Genomic DNA, 26,361 nt, shown 5'->3' with positions numbered 1-26,361 from the left:
AAGATGCTTTTTCAGAATTTATTTCTTTTTAACCGGATATGTTTGGGTTTGTAGTTTCTGACTCCGATGTTCCCTTGGTTCCTTTTAGATTTGCCGTCACCTTGTTCATGATCTCTCCTTTTCTTTCTTGCTTCAGCATTCACTTAGCTCCGAAGCTTATGTTTCTGTGTCTGTGTTTTTAAATTTCCTCTTTACCATTACAAAGTTTCTTAAATTTGTTTTAAATCTATTTATTAAAAGAGACCATATGAAGATAAAATCATTTTTTCTATTGAATGTTATTCCTCTAATAGCTTTCCAATTATGGTATTTAATCATATTTCGAATTTGCAGTATTTTGGCTTTATCACTTTGTTTGATTCTAAGCATTTGTCACTCTTTCTAAATCTGTCAATAACTCGTCCTTTACAGTGTACTTTGAGGTAATAATGTTCATACATTTTCCATGATACTTAACGTATAATGTATTGTACAGTCAAGAATTGTGGTTGAATTAGTTAATAGGAGAGTTAAATATATTTGGCAACGTCTCATCCTAGGTCTATAAGATTTAAATTTTGCTGGATGTATTGTCCCTTGTTGAACTTGCACGTTTAGATTTTTAAAAATTTTGCCCACATAGTTGCTGAAAGTGCAAACAAGTAGTGATGCAGATGGGACAATAGAACATCTGGTATCTTGGCGAACCAAAGAAAGTCTTTCTCTATCGGTAATGATTTTTGATGCTTTGTAAAGTTAGGGTTGAAATGGACAGATGAGCTAGAGTAGAGAAATGCAATGTTAGTCAGAAATGGAAAGAAAACATTAAGGAAAGAAAGTGAGGCAAAATGGAAAAAATGTCAGTAAAAGCTGAAATGAAGATTTTTGGAAATTTCAAATTAATTTGCAACATAAATGAATGGGGCAGTATACTTAGACTTTTTCTTTTTGTAGGCAAGAAGTTGATTGGTAATTTAATCATAGACACTGTTATAAAGGTACTTGCACATGTAATCATAATTATCTTTCTGTGGCAAAATTAATGAGATGCATAATTTTTGATGAAAATCATAAGATTGAGCATAACATTATTTAAAAACTAACTTTGATTAGTGCAAGTTATCCAACTACTGGCAATTTATAAGTTACAGGCCAATATACATATTCATAACAGTCTGGTGCCATTCACAGACCAGTGAAATCTGACTCCTTTGTCATACTGATTTACCTGGGAAAAAAAAAGTTAAGTGGCAAATTTTAAGTTCAGATTAATTTGATGGGAATATTTAATATAATTGTGTTAAATGCTTGAGGTGAGAATGGTATGTCCTGTGGGATTTAACAGTTTAAACTAAGTTGGTTTAGATACAGTGGGCTGAAATTTTGAATCATGTCAGAGGTTAGACTTGTGTTGCAGGCTAAGTGGAGGTGACCACTTAATTGTTTGCCTCATCGGAAATTGGTTCTGATATTGTCATAGGTGGGATCATGATCCACTAAAGAAATTCAGCTACGGGAATTTTGGTCTGAGTTGTTCCATTGACTCATGTCATTCTAGTTAAATAACCGTTAACCCTCTCAATCTATTCTTTAGTTGAAACTTATTCAGTGGTGGAAATCCTGCTATTGTTCAGGACAAACAAGATATTGGAAAGTACATCCTCGGACCTATGCTTTTAAATATAATTTGTCTCAGCTGTTTTGGAAACAGTTATAAGTTCTCAAACTTTAGAAGGCCCATTAGCATTGTTTTTGTCATTAAATTGAATGTTGATTCTTGCAGAGAGGGTGTAAGTTCAGAGTAAAGATAATAAAGAAGATTTCTTTGTGTTGGATAATTGGAAGAAGTCCTTGATCTTTTTGATACTATAACTGTGTTTTTATGATCACTCAGATTAAGTGAGTGTCAAAACAGAACATTGCATGTAAGTGATTTGATACTTGGAAATCTGATGCCATATTCATATTTTACTTTTGATAATCTGCTTTCTGATACGATAACTTAAATTTAAATGTTTCCTTGTCTCTTTTATATTTGAAACACAGTTGATTATGGGTTCCAATTCATAGAATCATAGAATAGTTAGAACACAGAAGGAAGCTATTTGGCCTGCTAGCAGTTTGGCTAATTGGAGTGCTCAGAGCAAACGGTGACTTATCTCTGCTTGCAAATTATAACCACATGAATGATTTGAATAGGGTTTAACTTAAAGTTGGAGGAAAAAACTAAGAGTGCATCACACATTTTAAATGACAAATCCAGAAGTTAATATTAAGCCTGAGCTTGCCTATGAGTGACAATACAATTAATCAAAATGAAAATAATTTTCCAAAATACTTTTTAATCGATAAGACTTTGGAAAATAAAGTTAGTAATTTGGCATGGCACTTTAGCAACTTCAATCAAAAATTTCCCAATCATTTTTTAAAAAGTAACCAGTTTTTTTTTAAAAGAAATCCAACAAAACTATCTTCCATTTCCAGAAGCACTGAATTCTCTTTTCAAAATCATAAACAGCATCTGTTCTTGACTCTTCCAGCATTTTTCTATGACTGACTTCGCTCTAATGAATTTATTTGGTCTCTTTGTGAAAATCAGACTAGTGAGCATTTTTTACTCTGGTTCTGGTACTGCCATCAATGTGCTAAGATACAGAAAAGTGGCTGACAAAACACATTCAGCCTGTCTTTTTAATGATCTCAGGAGAAAACCACCCAGACGGTCAGCACAATCTATTTTACACAGCTGAAAATTGAGCATCATCCATAGGAATAAAGACGGTGTAAAGTAGTGACTTAACACTACTGCTTTACCTTAGGATAGATTCAAACCAAACCGTAAGATATCCTCAATGGTCTATAATGATCTCTAATCATCTTCTGATTTGCTTATGTACATCCTTATGTTACTAGACAATTTTATTCTCCATTAATCACTTAATGGTCTGAAATTATTTTGTTGCCTTTTGTGCAAAAGAATATGCTGTTTGTTTCACCTGTTTGATTCAGTTATCAAAAAGACTGTTCAGCGAACCACTATGAGGAAAGCATGAAGAGCATGACAAAACCCAAAAGATATCATGGTTATCCACGGCAGCCAAACAAGTCTCCAGTTATAATGGTTCTCCATACCGCCAAAGCTATGTTTCTGCGAATGCATAAGTGTGATTGTTCCTTTGCAATGGTTCTTCCACTTTATCTCATGTTTTTGTACGAACCTCTCTTTCTGCGGCTCTAGAACTGTGGTAAAACAACAACGGGAAGTGACCTCCAGCAGTTATATTAGAAACCTGTACATAGATGGCAATAGGACCAGACTTGAGTCTGTAGCTAGGGTAGCAGAGAGTTTTGACAGCATTAAAGGTGACTGGGCAGCTTACTTTAGGACAGCACAGCAACTGTTGTAAAGGAGGGAGTTGGAAAAGGTACATCCAATACTGCCTGGCCTGTAAACATCTGATAAGCTTACTGCAGATGGCAGATCATCCACTAAGTGGTTGAAAAAGATCAAAGTCAAAGAAGCAAAAACTATATAATTGGAGAGTGGAATGTCTGAACTTGACAAAAGAACTTGAGAGGAGACCAGCTTTCCTAACATGATTGCTTCATCATTGCAGCACTGAGTGAAGCTCTCTAATGAGACTTCATGAAAGCTGTTTGGCAGTGGCTATTTTTTTTAATGGAAGGGAAAAACGGGGAGTGACATAGGATACGTGGACATAGACTCTCAATCTGATCACTTTAGTGATTTGATTTTCCTACACTCCCCATCAGGTGAACAAATGTCTCTTGAAGCTGTGCTTTCCACTGGACTGAGCACCAAACAATTACTATCCAACTCACAATAGCCTTAAGGACATCAAAGGACAATTTTATGACTATTTGGTTGTCAATGATAACCTCATGGATCTACGAGACTTCACAGCCCACAAGCAATGGGCTGAGGAGTGGAAAATGGAGTTTAATTTAGATAAATGTGAAGTGCTGCATTTTGGAAAGGCAAATTTGGACAGGATGTTTACACTTATGGTAAGATCCTAGGGAGTATTGGAGACCTTTGAGTGTAGGTTCATAGTTCCTTGAAAGTGGAGTCGTAATTCTATAGGGTAGTGAAGAAGGAGTTTGGTGCACTTTCCTTATTGGTCAGAGCATAGAGTGTACGAGTTGGGAGGTCATGTTGTGGCTGTGCAGGACATTGGTTAGGTGAAAGTGAGGACTGCAGATGCTGGAGATCAGAGTTGAGATTAGTGGTGCTGGAAAAGCACAGCAGGTCAGGCAACATCCGAGGAGCAGGAAAATCTATGTCTCGGGCAAAAGCCCTTCGTCGGGAATGAATTTTTTAATGTGGCACAATGGTAGTGAACCTGTCTTTGAGCCAGGAGGCCTGGGTTCAAGTCCCACCAGCTCCAGAAGTCTGTCAGGACATTGGTTAGGCCAATTTTGGAATATTGTATGCAATTCTAGTCTCCCTGCTATAGGAAGGATATTGTGAAACTTGTGAAAAGCTGTACAATGATGTTATCAGGGTTGGAGAGTTTGAGCTATAGGGAGAGGCTGAATAGGCTGGGGCTGTTTTCCTTGGAGCGTTGGAGGCTGAGGGGTGATCTTAGGGGTTTATAAAATCATGAGGGGCATGGATAGGGTAAAGTCTTTTCCCTGGGGTGGGGTAGTCCAGAACTAGAGGGCATAGGTTTAGGGTAAGAGGGGTAAGATTTAAAAGGCAACTAAAAGGTAACTTTTTCACGCAAAGGGTGGTGTGTGTGTGTGTGTGTGTGTGTGTGTGTGTGTGTGGTGTGTGGTGTGTGTGTGTGTGTGTGTGTGTGTGTGTGTGTGGAATGAGCTGGCAGAGGAAGTGGTGGAGGCTGATATAGTTGCAACATTTAAAAGGCATCTAGATAGGTACATGAATAGGTAGGGTTTAGAGGGATAAGGGCCAAGTGCTGGCAAATATGGGGCTTGATTAATTTAGGATATCTGTTCAGCATGAATGAGTTGGACCAAAGGATCTACTTACATGCCTTGCATCTCTGTGACTTTATGTGGGAAAGTCAAAGTCAATTGGAAAGCAGTTCAAAGTAAACATGGAGTTGGTAAACCTAAGAACAGTGGCCTGTGACTCCTGAATTTAATTACCAACAAAATGTTCAGACAAGCTGAGAAGTATACTAGATGCATTCCAACCATCTCCCCCCTCCATCAGAAACCCCACTGGATCAAGTGTTAATTGATCACTGGTGCTGTTCTTGTCCTATCATGGTCAACAACCAAAACATGCTGCCTTGCATGAAGCTGTCAGCTAGTTGAAGACAATGAGCTGCAGAGCTATGTTGAAGACCCAGTCTGTCAGCATGTGCAGCAGAAATTAATATTGAGACCGGTGAGAAGATAAGTTTTATTTTGGTGGGAAGAGGAGATCTAATGCAATGGAGGCAGATGGCCTTTAAAGGCAACCTTTATCCCCAACCGTGCCCCAGGTCAATCAAAAGTGAGGCAAATGGAGATGCTTCAAAACAAAATCTGGTAGGCAAACATGTAATTGGGAAAGCAACCACTTTTTTTTTGCTTCCACCAAAAGAGCCACTGGCTTGATTTGGTAGTTAATTGCTCACTTCAAAGCCTTAATTAGTTGAAGGCCATGCAAGTTAACCATGAACATTCCTTTCTAGAACTTAGTTATTGGGAAGTGGAATGGGGAGGGGGCTGCAATCGATATCTCTGCCAGCCCACCTTGATTGTTTTCACTTCCTGTTAAAGGGTAAAATGCCTCCTAACTGACTAACAGCCTTAATATTGATTTTCTTTTACCTGGCTATACTTATGTAAATTGTCTGGGGTATTTTTCTACATTTTTCTGGTGAACACATGTTTAAAAACTGGCATAATTTGCTCTCCTGCAGCTCTCTCAGCATTCTTCACATTTCTTATAATTCACTGAAATTTTCTATGAAAAGACAGCAGCAATTCTGTGGTAGCAATATTTCATTGTAACTTCAACTTGCTCTAATGTGGCTGTATCTTTTTTTGTGTGTCAATATTGATATTGCATTTTTGTACTGGCGAATACTTTAGGTTTCACATTGTCTTTAATAATTATTTCTATCAATTTAAGGCCGTGTTCCAGAGTTTGTTTTGGAAAAAGTTCCAGGAATGATTGGTGTTTATGGAGAATCTACCACGCCTTCATTAGAACATTTGGAGGATGTCGATGGCTCAACAATAGAGGGTTGCAAGAGGCGAAGGCGACGTAGTGTTGGAGGTTAGTAGAATTCTGTCTCTGCAGTAGGACTTCTTTTTTGAGAAGTTATACCTTGATAAGTTTGTAAATGCATTCTGCTGCTTATGTCGTCTAGCTATGACAAGTGAACAAGTGTCTTTTATATTTTGCTCCATGCTTTGGAAAGACAAAAATAGGCAAAAGTACTGTTGAAAGATTAATGTGGATTTTAATATTATTTTGTGCTTACATTTCAGATATAGTTAGCGGGGCATTAAGTAAACTTAAAGCAAATCGAACACCTTCTGCTACTCCTCAACTTGACTTATCTGGTATGTATGACAAAATAATAAATTAAATATTTAATAGCCTATTTAGACAAAAGAATGAAGTAAATGTGTGTAGGAATGCTGCAACATGATGTTTGTTCCAGGTTCACTAAACCTACTGTAAATTATAACAAATTCTAACCTCCATGCCTTGTACTTCTCCCCACCCCGCTCTGTCCAAATGGAATCCTCAAACATTATAGTATTTGATATTAAACAGGCCAATTTGTAAATAACCAATTTCTTAATTTGTAATAATCAATAGTCTTATCTACACCATGTTGTTAAAATCTTGATGAGTAGGGCCAGATCCACCTACACAGAAGACTCTATAACTGACGAAGCAGCAGAAATGTAATTGGATTGTGCACACAAACTATATCGGACCACGGAGTTGAAATATGGTACCGGTAAGAGAAGTACTGAAGGTCAATAATATATTAGTTTTTAGAGCAGCGTATGCTCATGTTTCCATTGCTCGATAACCCAGAAGTAATAGGCAACTTTTGATCACATATGCTAATCTTCCTTGACAACTACTCAAGTACAGGAGGATTCATTTTTTTTCTTCTATAAATATAAACGCTATCCATTGTTCAGTCTTGTTGTTGTTGTAGTTATAGTTGTAGTAGTAGTAGTAGTAGTGCTGTCCCTATGTCTTGGCCAGAAGGTCTTAGTTCAATCCTACCTGTTTGAAGTGGTATCATATGTCTGAACAATTTTGATTTTTTTTGTAATAATTAAAATCATATGTAAAGAGAATCTGAGCTAGAGAGAGAGTGCATTGAAATGGGGAAATAAGCGCTGAAGAAATAAAAAAACACTCAAGTATTTTGTACATACTCAACAAGGATTCAAGCCTCAAGGATTCGCTAAGATATCATCTATATTCATGTATAAGTTGACCCTTTTTGGCCAAAAAAATCTGTATTTTCCATATTGTATATAAGGGAACCCTAGTGCTTCACATTTACATTTGAGTCAGTGAGCCTGCCCATTCGCTCTGGCTTTCCAGTTTGCTGGCCATAGTGCTCCGTTCCGGGTCTTCCAGTCTGTCAGTCGCCATGCTCTGCCTCAGGTTTTCAGAATTACTATAATGTTATGACAGTATAGGGGGACCATCATATCCGCAGAGTCAGTTTCCGTAGTTTCAGTTACCTGCGGTTTACCGCGTCCTGAACATATTACAGGGAACGTACCAGAACGACCGGGGGCTACTGGGAAGGTAAATTTCCCATTTAAACGAATGGGTTTGCACCGATCTGCGATTTCGGGCTCCTGGAATAGGTCTTGAAGCGTATCCCCTGCAGGTACGGGGGTCTACTGTACTATTGTACTGTAGCAGGCACAATGGAGACAGTTATTTTGTGGATAACTGTTCAATAATGGCCATAATTCTTTTTCCTTTTGTTGTTTATTATTTTAATAAGAGGTCTAGTTCTTGTTTGTCCATTTTTTGGCTCATGCCAAGCATGAATTTCATCCCCTCAAAAATAGTACCTCGTGTATTAGTTGACTTTCTAATTTCAACTTTAAAAAACTATCTTCAAAATTCTACCTATACACGAGTATATATAGTATACAACAATGAATTTAAAGTAGTTGGACCTTCAGATCAATAGTTGTATTATGTTGAAAGTTGGCAACTTGAGAATAGTGAAACTTGTACTCTTGTAAATGCATTGTTTCTACTGTTTACTATTATCCATTACCTAAAAGTTCAGTAAACATGTCTTTTCAAAAATTGCTAAAATGGGTCATATGCTTTATAGTTGAAGCCATGGTGTGATGGTGTTAATACCTTTGCGTATTAAAGTTGAGACTATCACATTGTTTTAGTGTCCAGTAATCAAAAGTGACAGGCTTTTTGGTTTGACCTTGCAGCTCTTTAAGTTTGCATGCATCCTCTAGCTTAAAGAGAATGTAGAATTTAGCTGATCAGAAGGGGTTGTGATATAGATATTTTCCTTGGATTCGATCATAAACATTCACAAGTATTATAGATAGTATACATGAAATATTAAAAATGAGGAAAGGCTTTATGGGGTAATGTCTTATTAAACATATCTTGTTCCTCCTGTACTGAAACGTTTGTTGAATGTCTAACTTTTAGCTTGGTGTAAACCAGATTGGTGAGGCAATTCATGAAATCAGTAGGTTGTATCATGGGGGTATAGGCCTGTGTAATATTACATGGAGCTTTTTGAATGCCTAACCTGTCATAGTATATTGGAACTGGTAGTACTTAATTTAGATGGTTTCCAATTAAGGCAAGACTGATTAGTTATATTAAATAGAATGTGCTTTGGTTTAATCTCCCAACGATTTCCCATATACAACATTTTATATTTGTGTTTACATAATAAGTAACATTATGTAATAATCAATATCATTTAAAAAAATTTATTAGCAACATCTTCAGGAACTCCAATAATGACGACTCCGACATGGAAACGGAAAATACTAGCAGATTCTTCACAAAGCCTTGGGTTTTCAAACAAAAAGCGGTATGTTTTCCTATTCACTATACTTGCTAAGGTGGTTCTGAGTCTAGGACCAGGGTATTTCAATTTTAACAAGTACCTTGTTTGCTGAAAAGGTGATGACATCACCAAGCTGGGTTTTCAAAGTCCATCGTAGATTCCTCCAATCATGTAGTTTGGTGGTAAGTGCCAGGACTTTCTCGAAAACCAGATTGTTGGAAATCTAAATCCCACCCAGACTAAGTTACAAGGAAATAAGTTGCTTACAGATTTTGGGCTTGGCTGCACCATCATGAGACTATGCTCGGAGGATACCTTATGTTCTGAGATCCAAACGATTTCTTGGCTTAGGAAGGCAGTGTTTCAGAAACAAGGGCATGAGGTGGCTCTCAAGCACTCGTTCAATTCTAATCATACATGCATTAATGTAGATTGATGGATCCTCCAACAGACAATCTGCCCACACTGGTTTATCAGTAGAGTTGACTCTCTTGTCCTTCTGAATCTAAATTAATTGCAGCAGAGGTTGGAATATGCCATTAAATTGATCATTGATTGGGGAAGCAGTGGCTATATTGGTAAATTCAGTACACATGTAATCCAAAACCCCTGGCTGATGTTCTGGTGATGTAGGTTTGAATCCCAACAAAGCAGATTGTGTTTTAAAAAAAATTCTGGTTCACTAATGTCTTTTTAGACAAGGAAACGTGACATCCTTACCTGGTCTATCCTGGATGTGACTTTAAACCTAGAGCCGCATAGTTGATCCTTAAGTACCCTGTGGGCAATTAGAGATGGGTAAAAACATAGAACATTACAGTGCAGTACAGGCCCTTCGGCCCTCAATGTTGCTTCGATCTGTGGAATCAATCTGAAGCCCATCTAACATATACTATTCCATTCTCGTCCATATGCCTATCCAATGACCATTTAAATGTCCTTAAAGTTAGCGAGTCTACTACTGTTGCAGGCAGTGCATTCCATGCCCCAACGATTTGAGTAAAGAAACTACATCTGATATCTGTTCTAAATCTATCACCCCTCAATTTAAAGCTATATCCCCTTGTGCTAGCCATCACCATCCGAGGAAAAAGGCTCTCGGTGTCCTACCGATCTAACCCTCTGATTATCTTATGTCTCAGTTAAGTCACCTCTCAACCTCCTTTCTAACGAAACAGCCTCAAGTACCTCAGCCTTTTCTCATTAGACCTACCCTCCATACCAGGCAACATCCTAGTAAATGTTCTCTGAACCCTTTCCAAAGCTTCCACATCCTTCTTTATAATGCGCTGACCAGAACTGTATGCAATACTCCAAATGTGGCCATACCAGAGTTTTGTACAGCTGCAGCATGATCTCTTGGTTCCGAAACTAAATCCCTCTACCAATAAAAGCTAACACACCATATGCCTTCTTAACAACCCTATCAACCTAGGTGGCAACTTTCAAGGATCTATGTACCTGGACACAGATATCTCTGTTCATCTGCACTACCAAGAATCTTACCATTAGCCCAGTACTCTGCATTCCTGTTGCTCCTTCCAAAGTGAATCACCTCACACTTTTCCACTTCTCAGCCCAGCTCTGCAGCTTATCTATGTCTCTCTGTAAGCTGCAACATCCTTTGTCACTATCCCCAACTCTACTGACCTTAAAGTCATCTGCAAATTTACTAACCCATCTATGCCCTCATCCAGGTCATTTATAAAAATGACAAACAGTAGTAGCCCCAAAACAGATCTTACGGTACACCACTACTAACTGAACTCCAGGATGAATATTTCCCATCAACCACCGCAATAGTCTATCATGCGGAACCTTATCAGACTCTTTACTGAAATCCATATACACCACATCAACCACTTTACCCTCATCCACCTGTTTGGTCACCTTCTCAAAAAGCTCAATAAGGTTTGTGAGGCACAACCTACCCTTCTCAAAACGGTGTTGACTATCCCTAAACAACTTTTTCCTATTATAAATGATAAATCCTTTCTCTTATAACCTTTCCCAACACTTTACCCACAACTGAAGTAAGGTTCACAGATCTATAATTCCCAGGCTTGTTTCTACTCCCCTTCTTGAACAAGGGAACAACATTTGCTATCCTCCAGTTTTCTGGCACTATTTCTGTAGACAATGACGACATAAAGATCAAAGCCAAAGGCTCGGTAATTTCCTCCCTGGCTTCCCATAGCATCCTAGGATAAATCTTATCCGGCCCAGGTGACTTAGCTATTTTTACATTTTCCAGAATTGCTAATCTCTCCTTATGCACCACAATTCCATCCCTAACTCCTCTGACTCCAAGCATAATCTCCCACTACAATGCATGATTGGCCCTAATTTTATCTAGTCATTCTTTTATTCCTGATATGTCCATAGAAAGCCTTAGGATTTTCCTTGATCCTATCCGCCAGTGACTTTTCATGTCCCCCTCTGGCTCCTCTTAGTCTTTCTTTAGTCCTTTCCTGGCTAACTTATCAAGGACTCGTAGTGGCTGCTACTTGAATAAGCTCCACATTTCAATTGTGCCTATCCCCTGCAGTTTCCTTCCTCCTCCTATATATCCTAAATTTTGCCTAATCGTATCATATCGTAATTGCCTTTCCCCCAGCTATAACACTTGCCCTGCGGTATATACCTGTCCCTTTCAATCATTAAAGTAAGCGTAAGCGAATTGTGGTCACTATCACCAAAAGTGCTCACCTACCTCCAAAACTAACACCTGGCTGGGTTCATTGCCCAGTACAAAATCTAATGTGGCCTTGCCCCTTGTTGGCCTGTCTACATACTGTGTTAGGAAGCACCCCTGCACGCACTGGACAAAACTGATCCATTTAAAGTATTTGAACTATAGTATTCTCAGTCAATATTTGAAAATTTCAAGTCCCCCATTACAACTACCCTGTCGCTCTCGCTCCTATCCAGAATCATCTTTGCTATCATATCCTCTCCATCTCTGGAACTGTTTGGAGGCCGATAGAAAATTCCCAACTGGGTAACCTCTCCTTTCCTGTTTCTAATCTCAACCCATACTACCTCAGTAGACGAGTCCTCAAACATCCTTTCTGCAACCGTAATACTGTCTGTCCTTAACTAACAGTGCAACAACGTCCCCTCTTTTCTCTGTTCTTACTGAAATATCTAAATCCCGGAACCTGCAATAACCATTTCTCTCCCTGCTCTACCCATGTCTCTGAAATGGCTACAACATCGAAATCCCAGGTACCAACTCATGCTGCAAGTGCACCCACCTTATTCTGGATGCACACTTCAAACTGACTTCTTACTTGCCGGTGCCACGTGCGATCTTGAAATCTTAGTTCTGACTTCGCTACTCTCACCCTCTCGTATACTCGTACGACAATTTTGGTTCCCATCCCTCTGCTGAATTAGTTTAAACCCACCCAAAGGGCATTAGCAAATTCCCTCTCCAGATATTGGTACCCCTCTGGTTCAGGTGAAGACCATCCTGTTTGTAGAGGTCCCACCTACCCCAGAAAGAGCCCCAATTATCCAGGAATCCAAAATCCTCCCTCCTGCTCCATCCTTGTAGCCACGTATACAACCCCTCTCTCCCTATTCCTCGCCTTGCTAGCATGGGCAACAAGCCAGAGATGATAACTTGGTTTGTTCTAGCTCCAAGCTTCCACCCTAGCTTCCTGAATTTCTGCCTTAAATCCCCATCTCTTTTCCTACCTTTGTAGACCACAACTTGTGGCTGCTGCCCCTCTCTCTCAAGGATCCCGAAAACGCGATCAGAGGCCTCTCAAACCCTGGCATCTGAGAGGCAACACATCAACCAGGAGTCTCTCTCATTCCCACAGAACCTCCTATCTGTCCCCCGTATCTATGGAATTCCCAATGACCAATGTTCTGCTCCTCTTCCCCCTTCCCTTCTGAGCAACAGGGACAGATTCTGAGCTAGAGACCTGTGTCTCATTGCTTACCCCTAATAGGTCAACCCCGCAACAGTATCCAAAACGGCATACTTGTTGAAGGGAACGGCCACAGGGGATCCCTGCGCTGCCTGCCGGTTCCCTTACAGTCCCCTGATGGTAACCCGTCTACCTTCTTCTTTTGCCTGAGGTGTGACCACCTCCCTGTAACACCTCTCAATATCCCACTCCACCGACTGAATGATCCGGAGTTCATCCAGCTCCAGTTCCCTAACTCTGTTTTCGAGGAGCTGGATTTGGATGCACTTCCAGCAGATGCAGTCAGCAGGGTAACTACTGGTAACACTAACCTCCCAGATTCTGCAGGAGGAACATTCAACTGCCCTAACCTCCATTCTCACTATTCTAAATTCACACTGCGACTACTGAAAAAAATAAAGAAACTAGTCACCTTACCAATCTGGCACACAGAACACTTTTTGGTTAGAGGAGGAGGAGGACAAATGGGATATACTACCTGAGGAGTGTTCCGGGTAAAGCAATCAACGAAATATAAAGCCACACACACCCAGCAGTCCCGTGTTCACTCTACCTATACACAAGGTAACCTTTTTATGTCTTTTAAAATTTAACTTCCTGGTCCTCGCTGTCATTCCTCCCACTCCAACTGCTGATGTAAAAATAAAGAACTCTGACCTAAATAAATGCTGGCCTACCCAGCAATATCCGTATACATGAAGGAAATTAATAAAAACCTTAAAAGCATAAATTGACAATGGACCAATAGGAAGGTGTTTATTGTCAGCGGTGAGAAGGCAATGGATTTCTGGGTTGCCACCACATCATCCAATTAACGTGCCTTATAGACTGTAAGATTCCACCTTATGTATTTTATTCCTGTAAGAATTAGGGCTTTGTCAAAATATTAAGTAAAATACTCAAATATTGGAAGCTGTAAGAAGAACCAATTTGTTTCTTTAATTTAGGACTCATTACTTAGACTACTGTGTGTATCTCAAAAATAATAATGATATTAACAAACTACAATTGGAGAATCAAATGCCAGGAGTGAAGATCCTGCTGACAAAGATCGCCTCCATCTACTTTAAGATTAGTTTTGAGTGCCTATTTATCTCCTCTTTCAACTTTGCTTAACTCTCCTGATAAACCTGTAATTTGAACAATGGCTCCTTTTAAGCTAAATATGTATGTCAATTCTATATTGTAGTGACCAATACAGAGCACCTCAAACTATCCCAAATTTGTTGCCTCTTTAAAATTCGTTCATTGGGTACAATTGTCACTAGCTGATCTTACATTTATTGTCCATCCTTAGTTGCCCTGCATCCTTATTGACCTGCTGCAGTTTATTTGCTGTAGGTATCTCTACAACACTAACATGCAGAGATTTGACCTAGCGACACTGAAGGAATGACAGTATGTTTCCAAGTCAAAAAAGTAAGTGACTTGGAGGAGAACTTGTAGGTGGTTATATTACAATGTTTCTGTTGCCTTTGTCTTCTAGATTAGTAGCGATTGTGGTTTTGAAGGCGCTGTCCAAGGAATCTTGTTAAATTTATTTAGAAAATTACTAATATCATTTAGCACAATTTGAATCTAGATCTTGTGCAACAGTACATCTGTTTGAATACAAATTTCTAGTGACTGCACATATGAAGGTTTTTCTAGTCTGCCTAATCAAGCAGCAATTAAATTTGAACAGGCGTGTCTCCCCTGAAGCAGCACACTCCCCAACCCAGAAGAAATGCAGAACTTCTCAAAATTAGAGTGTATCTAATTCAAATATGTAGGATAGGGAAAACAGCTTTGCAAGTACCTTGTCATACTAGCACTTTTATCATTTTATTAACTTCTGGTTAAGGTCACCAGGGATATTTTGTTTTGCTGTTGACAGTTCGATGCTTTCTAAAATGCACGTAAACGGAAAAAAATGTTATTCCTCACAGGCGTTCGATAAGACATAATATAGCTTTGGAACTGTTGCCAAGCAGTTTTCTCAGTCAGAATTCTACACCATCGTCAGATGACATCAAGAAGGATGATGGTATGAATAAGACCTTCAATTCCTTTATAGAAAGTTTGCTTCTGCACTTATCCTCTGGTGTTCTGATGTAAGACCTTACTTTTTAGGAGAAAATGCAGCAATATGAACATAGTATATTTTTCAACACTATTTGCAGGGTATAGTTGAATATGAATTCTGGCAGTTTGAGCACCCATAATTTATGTTGTCCAGTACTGCCTTTAGTCTTTTTCTTTGTCTTTCGCTCATTGCATTCAAGCTGCTATAAAATTACAAATTATTCTTCTTCATGTTATCAATTTCCATATACAGGTAGAAATGATCTTGATACCATTAGGAAAGATTACTTCTCAAACTATCTTTACAGATCTAATTTGAACTTGTTGAATTGTGGCATTAATTTGAGACAAGCCCCATGTTTTCCCAAAGGAATGCACTGAGGATACTGAAAAACAGAAAATGCTGGAAATAGTCAGCAGGTTTGGCAACATTTGCTAGGAGAGACCAATTCTGATGGAAGGTCACAACTTGACATACTAAGTCTGTTTCTGTCCCTATAAATGCTGAGAAACCTGCTGGGTACACCCAGCAGTTTGTATTTTTATATCCATTTTCATAGTGCTTTCACTGCTACCAATCAACATTCTGTCAACACCCATTGTAACTTATTAAAAACAAGTCTTGAGTTTGGAAATTTACAAATTTTAAATATCACGAATGAGGAGTTGTGTTTTTTTTTGCAGCTTAAAGTTTAATATAGATCTTTTATCGATAAAGGAAAAACCGGAGTACTTTTATATTGGTTGTGAACTTGAGTTTATCTGGCATCTACAGTTGGGCCATGTTTAATATGTGGAAAATTGTCATAGAATCTCTACAGTGTGGAAACAGGCCATTTGGCCCAACAAGTCCACACCAACCCTCTGAAAAGTATCCCACCCAGACCCATTCCCCAAGCCTATTAATCGACATTTCCCCTGACTAATGCAAATAAACCACACATCCCTGACCACTATGGGCAATTTAGCATGGCCAATTCATCTAACCTGCACATCTTTGAACTGTGGGAGGAAACTGGAGCACCCGGAGGAAACCCGCGTAGACACTGGGAGAATGTGCAAACTCCACACAGACAGTTGTCCGAGGCTGGAATTGAACCTGGGTCCCTGGTGCTGTGAGGCAGCATGGCTGGCCACCGAACTACCATGTCCTCATGTAGTGAAGAAACTATTTATTGGAATATGTAATTTGTACATTTTAACACACCCTTTCTTAGCAATCTAAACATGCCTACTTTAAATGAGAGTTTGAATTTCCATGTCTGCGCCATGGATTTTGAAGTTACTACCTGAATACCTCCATATTTCATTCTCATCTCCACTCCAAAAAGACTGTGAATTGAGAAATCGCAGACACTCATAGATATAGTATTGATAATTAAAGTTAGTACTTGTGTAAGCAGAAGACGTTGGATTGTATGATATTCTGACACAGATTAATTTATAGATTCATTTAGCTTCGTGATTTCTGACTAGAGCTAATGGCTAAATTATGGAATTGCTGGTATCAGAGATTGTTTAAACATTGTGTTAATTTTTATATTCTGTATCTAGTCATTGTACCCAGAATTTTACTTTGGTCTTTATCCACTTGAAGTGATTTTTTAAAGACTTCTTCCAAAATTTCTGAAGAGATGGCAGATTTAGTTAGAATGAATTTGTGATTGTTTTATTTATTTGCTTTGTTAATTACACAATACATTATTTGTTTGAAGGTAGTCCTCCAGTGTCTCTAGAGTCATTACAAGGTCCTCTGTCTCTCTCTGCTGGAAGTGTTATGCTTCAGTCAATTACATCAATAAATCGACGGAAAAGTAAACGGCTAGAAAACAAAGTGGAGAGGTAACTTAAATTCTTGTGTTTGCCTTGTTAACTTATGTGTTTTGTGAATTATTAATAGCTATTTTTAAACATATTTTATTTAACAAGTAACCACGAATATGATTTTTACCTACCAGTGCAGTTTAGTTTAAAAAAACTGACCAACGCATGACTGGTTTATTCCTTGAATGCATAAGAACATAATTTTGAAATGTAAGGAAACAATACATAGTGCGAAAATCCTGTAGCTTTGTGTTTGACACATGCATTTGCAAGCAATAGAGATATATGCACATAATTAATTTTACAAACATTTTTTCAACATAACCATTCACTCGTTACCCTTATAGAAGGTTCTGCTCGAACAACTGTATATCTGCATCTCTGACTTTCTATCCGCTAATTAAAGATTGTATACTCTGTACCGGCATTTTCACTTTCGCATTAAAAATGGGCAAAAGAAAGATCCATTTAGGGTAGTAAGTTACAGAAGAAATGTAATTGCACAAGATTTGAGTCTGCAACTTAGTGATTTATGCTAAATCAAGCCTACTTATAATACTATGAGTCCATCTTTATGTATTAATATGTAGAATTTTATTCAATGTGGCTCTATTTTGTTAGCTCTCTCAATTAGAATTTTTTATGTTTAGAGAGAAGAGAATGGTGTGGTGGGAATGTCCCTAGCTAATAATTCAGAAACCCCAGGTTAATGGTCTAGGCATGCTGAAATTTGCATCCAAGTTTTTAAAAAAACAAGAATAAGATGTTGGCCTGATAGCAACCATGTAACCGTTGTTGATTATCATTATAAGCCCATCTGATGCACTCATGTATTTTCAGAAGGAAATCTGGTATCCTTACAGACTCTGGTGGACATGCGATTCCAGACCCACAACAATGTGGTCGATTCCTAACTAAGCCAATGACAAACATCCCATGAATTCCCTGGCCACTGAGTCAGATTGCATTTGACCATTTACGGTCTTGATGTCTTATTGACCCAGGGCCAAGTTTTCACAGCATTTGCCAGCCACGCACTCCACGTTCAAGTTTACACACTACCTTTTTCCATGTCTCTTTCTTTGCTATCATCACCTCCACACTTGCTCACTAGAAGGGCTGCTTTCTGGCTGCCCATCTCTTAAGGTCTGTGTGCTCGAACTTGTTCAGAGATCTGTTGTACTTTTCATTTTCCGCATTAAGTTCTGTTTGTCTAAAAGACTTTGTCCTTGTAATCTGTATTGAATGTCCAAGCCTCTAATGTCTAAATGCACATTGAAGGAAAAACTTCCTCAAAATCTATCTCTTTGATAGGTTTAAAATTCACTGTTTGTTGGCAGTTTGGTGATTTTGCCTATCTGCAAAATGGCTTGGGACATTATTTTAGCATTAAAACCACTGTGAGTACAATTATTAATAGATCCCTTATGTTTACCTAAGTGATATAAATGATGCTTTTTATGCTGCTTGTTTTGATTGTAGCTTGGGAATTGTCTTGAATCACAAAATAGTGTCAAGTTTCTCACTACTCCAATTGGACCTTTTTTGAGATGGCAGCATTTTCTTTATTTAATTAGTAATGCTGCATCTAGTGGCACCTGTGATTAATGTACATTAGTGTTTGCACCTTGAAGGATTTTAGTTTTCTTCCTTGGTGTATTCAAAGATTACTTTTCCATAATGAAATCTTAAGCGACTGAGTATGTATCTTAGGCATATTACCATAAAGTTACAAAATTTCTGTACCCATTTCAGCTAGTCAGTGAAATGTGTGCTGGTTTCCTTGGACTGAAAAGAGGAGATAAAAGTCACCCTAGAGTTTTTAGTCCTGAGTGCTAACCAGTAGATTCTAATTGAATTGTGCATGGGTGAACATGATGTGAAGAAAGGATCCAGTTTGAGTATGATCCTTCCTACATACAAGTTACAGGGTGCTGACTGTAGGAAATAGTTTGCAGCTTTGAGAGGAGGGGAAAAGTGAGACATGAGACAACTATTGACAATAAAAGACTGGAATAGATTGATTATAAGTAAGTAAACAATCAACTTATTTTGTAGAATGGAATCTGGAAAAGCTAGTTGCTTTTCTCCCAAGCTTAGTCGAAAAAGAATGGTCCGCAAGTCCTTGCGTTTAAGATTTAGCCTTGGAAAAAACAAAGACTCAGTAAGTTTATACTTTTCTAACCATTTAAAGTTGTCCGATTGGTCTGATTTTGTATCTGTTTAATTCAAATGTTTCATGTGTCATCTATGTTCGATATATTATTGGAAAAAATATTGAGAATTAACTTATTAAATGAAAAATCTAATTTGTGATCCTCTCCCTTCCAAATGTTCTTTGTGTAATGGTTTGCTTTAGTATTGAAATTGTCCTCCTTTAAGAAAACAGATTGCTCATTTGAAATTGTTATATCTGGGACTCTTGATTTAATTGGTAATAATCTAATTAAGTTACACTTCTAGGCATCAGGTTTGGAAGTTCAAAGGTTAATAGTGATGTATAATGGGCATTTGAAGGACAAATGAATAGCTTTTCTTTATATGGAGCTAAAAGATTAATGGTTCCCAGAAGTGGGGAACTGTTGTTGCCAAACTGTTTTGATAATTAGTTTTTGTTTGGGGAAAATGTAGTCTATACAATAAATGTGGGTCTTTTCTCCCCTTGGTGGGACTTAGTAAAGATTAAGCACATAATTTTAATAGCTAGAAGTAAACAGGATACATTGTTCAAATTGTGCACATTAAAGCAAATTTTATGTAAAAAGACTAGACTGTACAGTGGAATCAAATTTTTGATGCTTTAAAATTAACAACTTAGTGTGAAGATGTAGCATGAGCAGAAGTTGAAGGAGGTTTTGACACATGTTAAAGTTCAAAATTTTCTGTTCTGCAAAAGAAACCCACCGTGTCCCACAAGGATCGGTGCTGTGTCCACTGCTTTTCGTAATTTTCTAAATGATTTTGATGTGAGCATAGGAAGTATTATCAGTAAGTTTGCAGATGACACCAAAATTGGAGGTGTAGTGGACACTGAAGAAAGTTACCTCACAGTGCTATGGGATCTTGATCAGATGGGCCAATGGGCCGAGGAGTGGCAGATGGAGTTTAATTTAGATAAATGCAAGGTGCTGCATTTTGGAAAGATAAATCAGGACTTATACACTTAATTGTAAGTTCCTGGGGTGTTTGCTGAAGAAAGAGACCTTGGAGTACAGGTTCATAGTTCCTTGAGAGTGGAGTTTCAGGTAGACAAGTTAGTGAAGAAGACGTTTAACATGCTTTCCTTTATTGGACAAGGCATTGAGTACAGGAGTTGGGAGGTCATGTTGTGGCTATACAGAACGTTAGTTAGGACACTTTTAGAATGATGTGCAGTTCTGGCCTCCCTCCTATGTGAAATTTGAAAGGGTTCAGAAAAGATTTACAGGAATATTGGAAGGTTTGAGCTGTAGAGAGAGGCTGAATAGGCTGGGGCTGTATCCCCTGGAGAGTATGAGGCTGAAGGGTGACCTTATAGAGGTTTATAAAGTCACAAGGGGCATGGATAAGGAAAATAGACAAAGTACTTTCCCTGGGGTGGAGGAGTCCAGAAGTAGAGGGCATATGTTTAGGGTGAACGGGGTAAGATTTAAAAGGAACCGAAGGGACAACCTTTTCATGCAATGGGTAGTGTGTGCATGGAATGAGCTGCCAGAGGAAGTGATGGAGGCTGGTACAATTCCAATATTTTAAAAGGCATCTGGAGGGTATATGAATAAAAAAGGTGTAGAAGGATATGGGCCAAGTGCTGACAAATGGGACTAGATTAATTTAGGATATCTGGTTGGCGTGGACGGGTTGGACAGAAGGGTTTGTTTCTGTGCCGCATATCTCCATGATTCAATAAAATGCTAAAGGCCCTTGTATCTTTCATTTTTGAAGTGTCATTTTGTATTTGCTGCTTTTCTTTTATTAATGCCAATATTCAGTGCTGACAAAGCAATCACCACATTTCTACGTTGGTAGGTTATAAATCTGTTTCTTTTTATGTTAGAGAACACAAAACATTTATGTAGCAAAGGATCAGCCTTGTACATATAAGCCCAGATTTTACAGCTAGCTGTGAAGTAATAATTCTTACCATTCACCTTAATGACTGCTGCCCTCAATTTGGTAGGTTTTTGAGCTGTTTTCCCTGGAGTGTCGGAAGCTGAAGGGTGACCTTAGAGGTCTATAAAATCATGAAGGGCATTGATAGGATAAATAGACAAATTCTTTTCCATAGGGTGGGGAGTCCAGAACTGGAGGGCATAGGTTTAGGGTGAGAGGGGAAAGATATAAAGGAGACCTAAGGGCCAACCTTTTTACACACAGGGTGGTGCGTGTGTAGAATGAGCTGCCAGAGAAAGTGGTGGAGGCTGGTACAATTGCAACATTTAAAAGGCATCTGGATGGTTATATGATTCTGAAGGGTTTTGAGGGATATGGGCCGGGTGCTAGCAAATGGGACTAGATTAGGTTGGGATATCTTGTCCGCACGGATGAGTTGAACCGAGGGGTCTGTTTCTGTGCTGTACATCTCTATGACTGACTCGATGAGCTGCTTGCTCTAATCCAGCATCTCATCTACTGTGTGGTGCTCCAGTGGATTTCTGGTGTCTACAAACAGAGAAAGAAACAGTGAGTCTCTTAAACTAATACTTCTCTTAGGTTTGCAGAATCTATATCAGAAAGTATCCATGAGGTTTAAATCATGAACAGAAAACAGATTGGGCTAGGTAAATGAGATTGAAAATCTAAGAGTTTAGTAGCAAAGTGAAAAAATAAAATCTTCATTCCTTAACTTCTGAAAGGATGAGAATTTACATTATTTCAATCTTCAGGTCCAGGTAATGATTATTTGGAAGTAATTACTCATGATACTATAATCAAATATTTCGGTGGGTCCATCTAGGAATGAATAAAGTTTAATGATTTCTTTAGTGGGTAACGAATTAGAAACTACTTGAAAGATGTGCAATGCATTCACTTTAATGCCAAGTCTTTTGGTGAGTACTGTTACTGTGGAACATCTCTGACTGTACCCATATTTCAGTGCTTAAGTGCACTTGTATGAACGCAGTTTACTCCATAATGTGTTTAAGCATTGTTAGGTTCTTTTGTTATGGTTGCAGAATCTGGGCCAAAGTATGCATTTAACCTTGCATAGAATTTGTGTTTTTATCCCAGACTGTTCCATTTCTATGGTACTTATAAACAGTATACTTAACTTTTTTTTATATTCATTGGATTGTTTCAAATTAAACTTATGAGTATTTTAATTTTGCACAGAATACTTTATCCTCCAGAGGCCCAGCTCCAAATGGATCAGAAAATATTGGTTGGCGTCTCGCAAATCAGTGTGATGTTCATGACTACAGATGGTTCTCAGCAGAAGATCTCCCATCGACCCCAGTCGTAAAACACAGAGATACAAGAGGTAAATGCTGATCAAGTTTCCTATTTATTTCATCATGTATCCCACTTACCTAACATGGTATGCATTAGGAAAGTTACAGGTTAAGTCCAAAATTCATAATATGACATTGTAAATAAATGATGCTATAAGTGCTTTCCTTATTGTATAAAATCCTAGTTCTATTATTCAGTTTATAATTCTATTATTACTCAAAATGCATTGCTCTTTGAGTTGGACCTTTTTCATTGCCAAAAGAGAGATACAAAATTTTCAGCCTTTATTCAGAATTCAGTGTAGTAATAGGGTATTTCTCAGGGAGGAGAAAGTGAGGACTGCAGATACTGACTTCAGAGTTGAGAGAGTGGTGCTGGAAAAGTACAGCAGGTCAGGCAGCATTAGAGGAGCAGGAGACTTGACATTTCAGGCGTAAGTCCTTCATCAGGAATGAGGCTTGTGGGCCGGGGGCCTGAGAGATAAATGGTAGGGGTATGGGCTGGGAATGCAATAGATAGATGAATGTGGTGGAGAAGGTTACAGGGTGGAGTGGCTAGATGCGAAAGCCGGACAAGTCAAGAGGGCGGTGCCGAGTTGGAAGCTTGTGACTGGAATGAGGTGGGGGGAGAGGAAATGAGGAAGCTGGTGAAGTCCACACTAATCTCCGCAGGGTCCCAAGGCAGAGGATGAGGCGTTCTTCCTCCAGGTGTCAGGTGGTTAGTGTTTGGCGATGGAGGAGGCCCAGGATCTGCATGTCCTTGATGGATTGGGAGGTGGAGTTAAACTGTTCAGCCACAGGGTGTTGGGGTTGGTTGGTGCAGGTGTCCCAGAGATGTTCTCTGAAATGATCCGAAAGTTGGCGTCCTGTCTTTCTGATGTGGAGGATGCGGGTGCAACAGATACAGGAGATGACTGTATTCATCTGTAGAAGTACAGGTGAATTTCTGTGTGATGTGGAAGGATCCTTTGGCATCTTGGACGAAGGTGTGGGCGCACATTGCACTTGTGGTGGCTGGGGAAGGTGCTGGGAGTGGGATGAAGGAGTGGGGAGACGTGGATCTGACAAGGGAGTCGTGGACGGAATAGCTTCTCCGAAATGCTGGTAGGTGTGGGTGGGAAATATATCCCTAGTGGTGGGGTCTGTTTGTAGGTGGTGGATGTTGATGCGATGTATACAGAGTTTGGTAGGGTGGAAGATGAGGAGTGGGGGTGGGGGGGTTGTTCTGTCCTTATTGCGTTGAGAGGAGTGGGGTTCAAGGACTAAGGTGTGGAAAATGAAGGAAATGCGCTGGAGGGCATCATTGACCATATGAGAGGGGAAATTATGGTCTTGGAAGAAAGAGGCCATCTGGGATTTTCTATGGTGGAATTGGTCGTCCTGGGAACAGATGCAGCAGACGAATTAGGAATAAGAGTTTTTTACAGGAGGCAGAATAGGAGGAGGTGTAGCCCAAGTAGCTGTGGGAGTCTCTAGGTTTATAGTAAATGTCAGTGGTTAGTCGGTCGCCGCAGATGGAGATGGAGAGGCCCAGGAAGAGGAGCGGGATGTCTGAAATGGTCCAGGTGAATTTGAGGTCTGGGTGAAAGGTGTTGGTGAAGTTGATGAACTGTTCAGCCTCCTCATGGGAGTATGCGGGTGCCCATTGGTTTGGAGGAAGTGGGAGGATTAGCAGGAAAAGTTGTTAAGGGGTGAGGACCAGTTTGACCAGGCGGATGAGGGTGATGATGGAAGGGTACTGGTTGGAATGGTGTGAAAGGAAGAAACTGAGGGGTTGGAGGCATTCGTGGTGGCAGATAGATGTGTACAGGGACTGAGTGTCCATGGTGAAGATGAGTTGTAGGGAGCCGGGGAACCGATAGTCTTGGAGGAGGTGAAGGGAGTGGATGGTGTCCCAAATGGAGATGAGGAGTTCCTGCACTACGGGGACAGAATGGTGTCAAGGTATGCAGAGCTGAGTTCAGTGGGACGGAAGCAGGCTCAGACAATGGGTCAACCAGGGAAGTCAGGTTTGTGAATCTTCGTTAGGAGGTAGAATCGGCCAGTGCAGGGTTCTTGGACTATGAGGTTGGAGGCTTTGAATGGGAGGTCCCCAGAAGTGATTAGGTTGTGGATGGTCTAGGAGATGAAGATTTGGCGATGGGAGGTGACAGGGCAGTAGGAGGAGGTGTCTGCGAGGTGGCACCTGACTTCAGCGGTGTAGAGGTCAGTGCGCCAAACTACCATTGCAACTCTCCCCCCCCCCCCCCCCCCCCCAGCCCGCTGGTTTAATGGTAATCTTGGGGTTAGAGGGGAGGGCTGCACGTTGTGAGGGCAGGAGGTTGGAGCGGGTGATGGGGGTGGACAGGTTGAGGTAGTCTATGTCACAGCAGCAGTTAGAAATGAAGGTTCAAGGGCGGGTAACAGGCCAGCACAAGGAGTCCAGGGATGTGTTGGAGGTGGGAGAAGGGGTCCGCCGTGGGTGGGCGGGAATCTTGATCAAAAAAAGTGAATGTGGAGGCAGCGGAAGAAATATTCAATGTGCTTGTCCAACTCATTAATCCAGGAGTGTAGAAGCCTTTGCTGAGGACTGAACATTCATCCTCAGTAAGGGGGAGGTCAGAGAGAATAATAAAAACAGAGCAGGGCAGGGAACCAGGACCTGAGGTGGAGCTGGAACTGGGAGTGGAGGTGGAGACTGCCATTGGAGTGGGTGTGGTTATGGGTTCAGGAGTGATGTCATCAATGGAAGTGATGCTCACCATGGGGGCGGAAATGGCTGTGGCGGCTATTTCTCAGTCCATTCACATCTATGTTAACTGATGGGCAATGAAGTAAAGGGGGTTTGACGCTGAAATCTTTACCCAGTATCAACTCTGAGTGCTGTAATATTACTTGAAGCAACAAATGCTGCTGTTGTTTTGCTATTAAGATGGATTCTAATTCAACCCAGACAATTAGGTAGTGGTCTCTTTCACAGGAATCTTTAGTAAGATGAGTTTGGGGAGTTTTAATCCTGTACTCAATAGGTATAGGCTTGGAGCATAACATTGTCCACAATTTTTCATATTTGTACCCTATTACTCTTTGCTCAGTGACATTAGGGAAAAGTACAGTTCAAGGTTGTGACAAGGAGGATTTTATGTGTAGGGAACTCATATAATCCAGGGAAAATAGCCCCAGCCTATTCAGCTCTTCCTATATATAGCTCAAACCCTCCAACCTTGATAACATCCTTCTAAATCTTTTCTGAGCCCTTTTAAGTTTCGCAGCATCTTTTCTATAGCAGGAAGACCAGAATTGAATGCAATATTTTAAAAATGGCCTCACCAATGTCCTGTACAGCCGCAGTGTGACCTCCCAGCTCCTATACTCAATGCAAAAACAAAAATTGCTGGAAAGGCTCAGCAGGTCTTTCAGCATCTGTAAAGAGAAATCAAAATTAACATTTATGGTCTGTTTACCCTTCCCAGAACAGCTGAGGCAGGGTCACTGGACCTAAAATGTTAACTTTGATTTATTTTCACAGATGCTGCCAAGCCAGCTGAGTTTTTCCAGCAACTTCTGTTTTTGTTTCTGATTTACAGCATCCGCTATTCTTTCAGTTCCTATGCTCACTGTACTGACCCATAAAGGCAAACTCCTCCTCCACTACTGTCTACCTGCGATTCCACTTTCAAGGAACTGTGAACCTCTACCCGAAGGTCTCTTTGTTTGGCAACATACCCCAGGATCTTAGCGTTAGTATATAAATTTTGCCCTCATTTGTCTTAACCAAAATGCAGCACCTCTCATTTCTCTAAATTTAAACTCCATCTGCCACTCCTTGGCCCATCTGAACAAGGTCCCATTGTACTCTCTGGTAACCTTCTTCTCTGTCCACTACTGCACCAATTTTGGTGTTAACTGCAAACTGACTAACAATATCTCCTAAATTCGCATCCAAATAATTAATGTTAATCACAAAAAGCAGTGGAACCAGCACCGATTCTTGCAGTACACCGTTGGTCACAGGCCTCTAGTCCAGAAAGCAGCCCTCCACCACCACCACCACCCTATGTCTCCTATCTTCGAGCCAATTTTGTGTCCAAATAGCTAGCTCATTTTCAGTTATTACTG

The 26,361-nt window shown here is 39.8% G+C and overlaps 1 protein-coding gene across 1 annotated transcript in view; it reads left to right on the top strand.

Annotated features, from left to right (window-relative positions):
* The window catches only part of LOC122554008 (rho GTPase-activating protein 11A-like), a 47,158-nt gene that overhangs the window by 15,963 nt on the left and 4,834 nt on the right, over positions 1-26,361 (top strand). Inside the window, exons 6-12 of the mRNA XM_043698494.1 lie at positions 6,089-6,235; positions 6,451-6,525; positions 8,933-9,029; positions 14,875-14,972; positions 16,726-16,852; positions 18,893-18,998; positions 22,145-22,292. Of these exons, the coding sequence (XP_043554429.1) occupies positions 6,089-6,235; positions 6,451-6,525; positions 8,933-9,029; positions 14,875-14,972; positions 16,726-16,852; positions 18,893-18,998; positions 22,145-22,292 (798 nt within the window). The remainder of the gene's footprint in view (positions 1-6,088; positions 6,236-6,450; positions 6,526-8,932; positions 9,030-14,874; positions 14,973-16,725; positions 16,853-18,892; positions 18,999-22,144; positions 22,293-26,361) is intronic.

Source organism: Chiloscyllium plagiosum, chromosome 10, assembly GCF_004010195.1.
Source record: "Chiloscyllium plagiosum isolate BGI_BamShark_2017 chromosome 10, ASM401019v2, whole genome shotgun sequence".
NCBI lineage: Eukaryota > Metazoa > Chordata > Chondrichthyes > Orectolobiformes > Hemiscylliidae > Chiloscyllium > Chiloscyllium plagiosum.
This window is presented reverse-complemented; position numbering and strand designations above follow the sequence as displayed.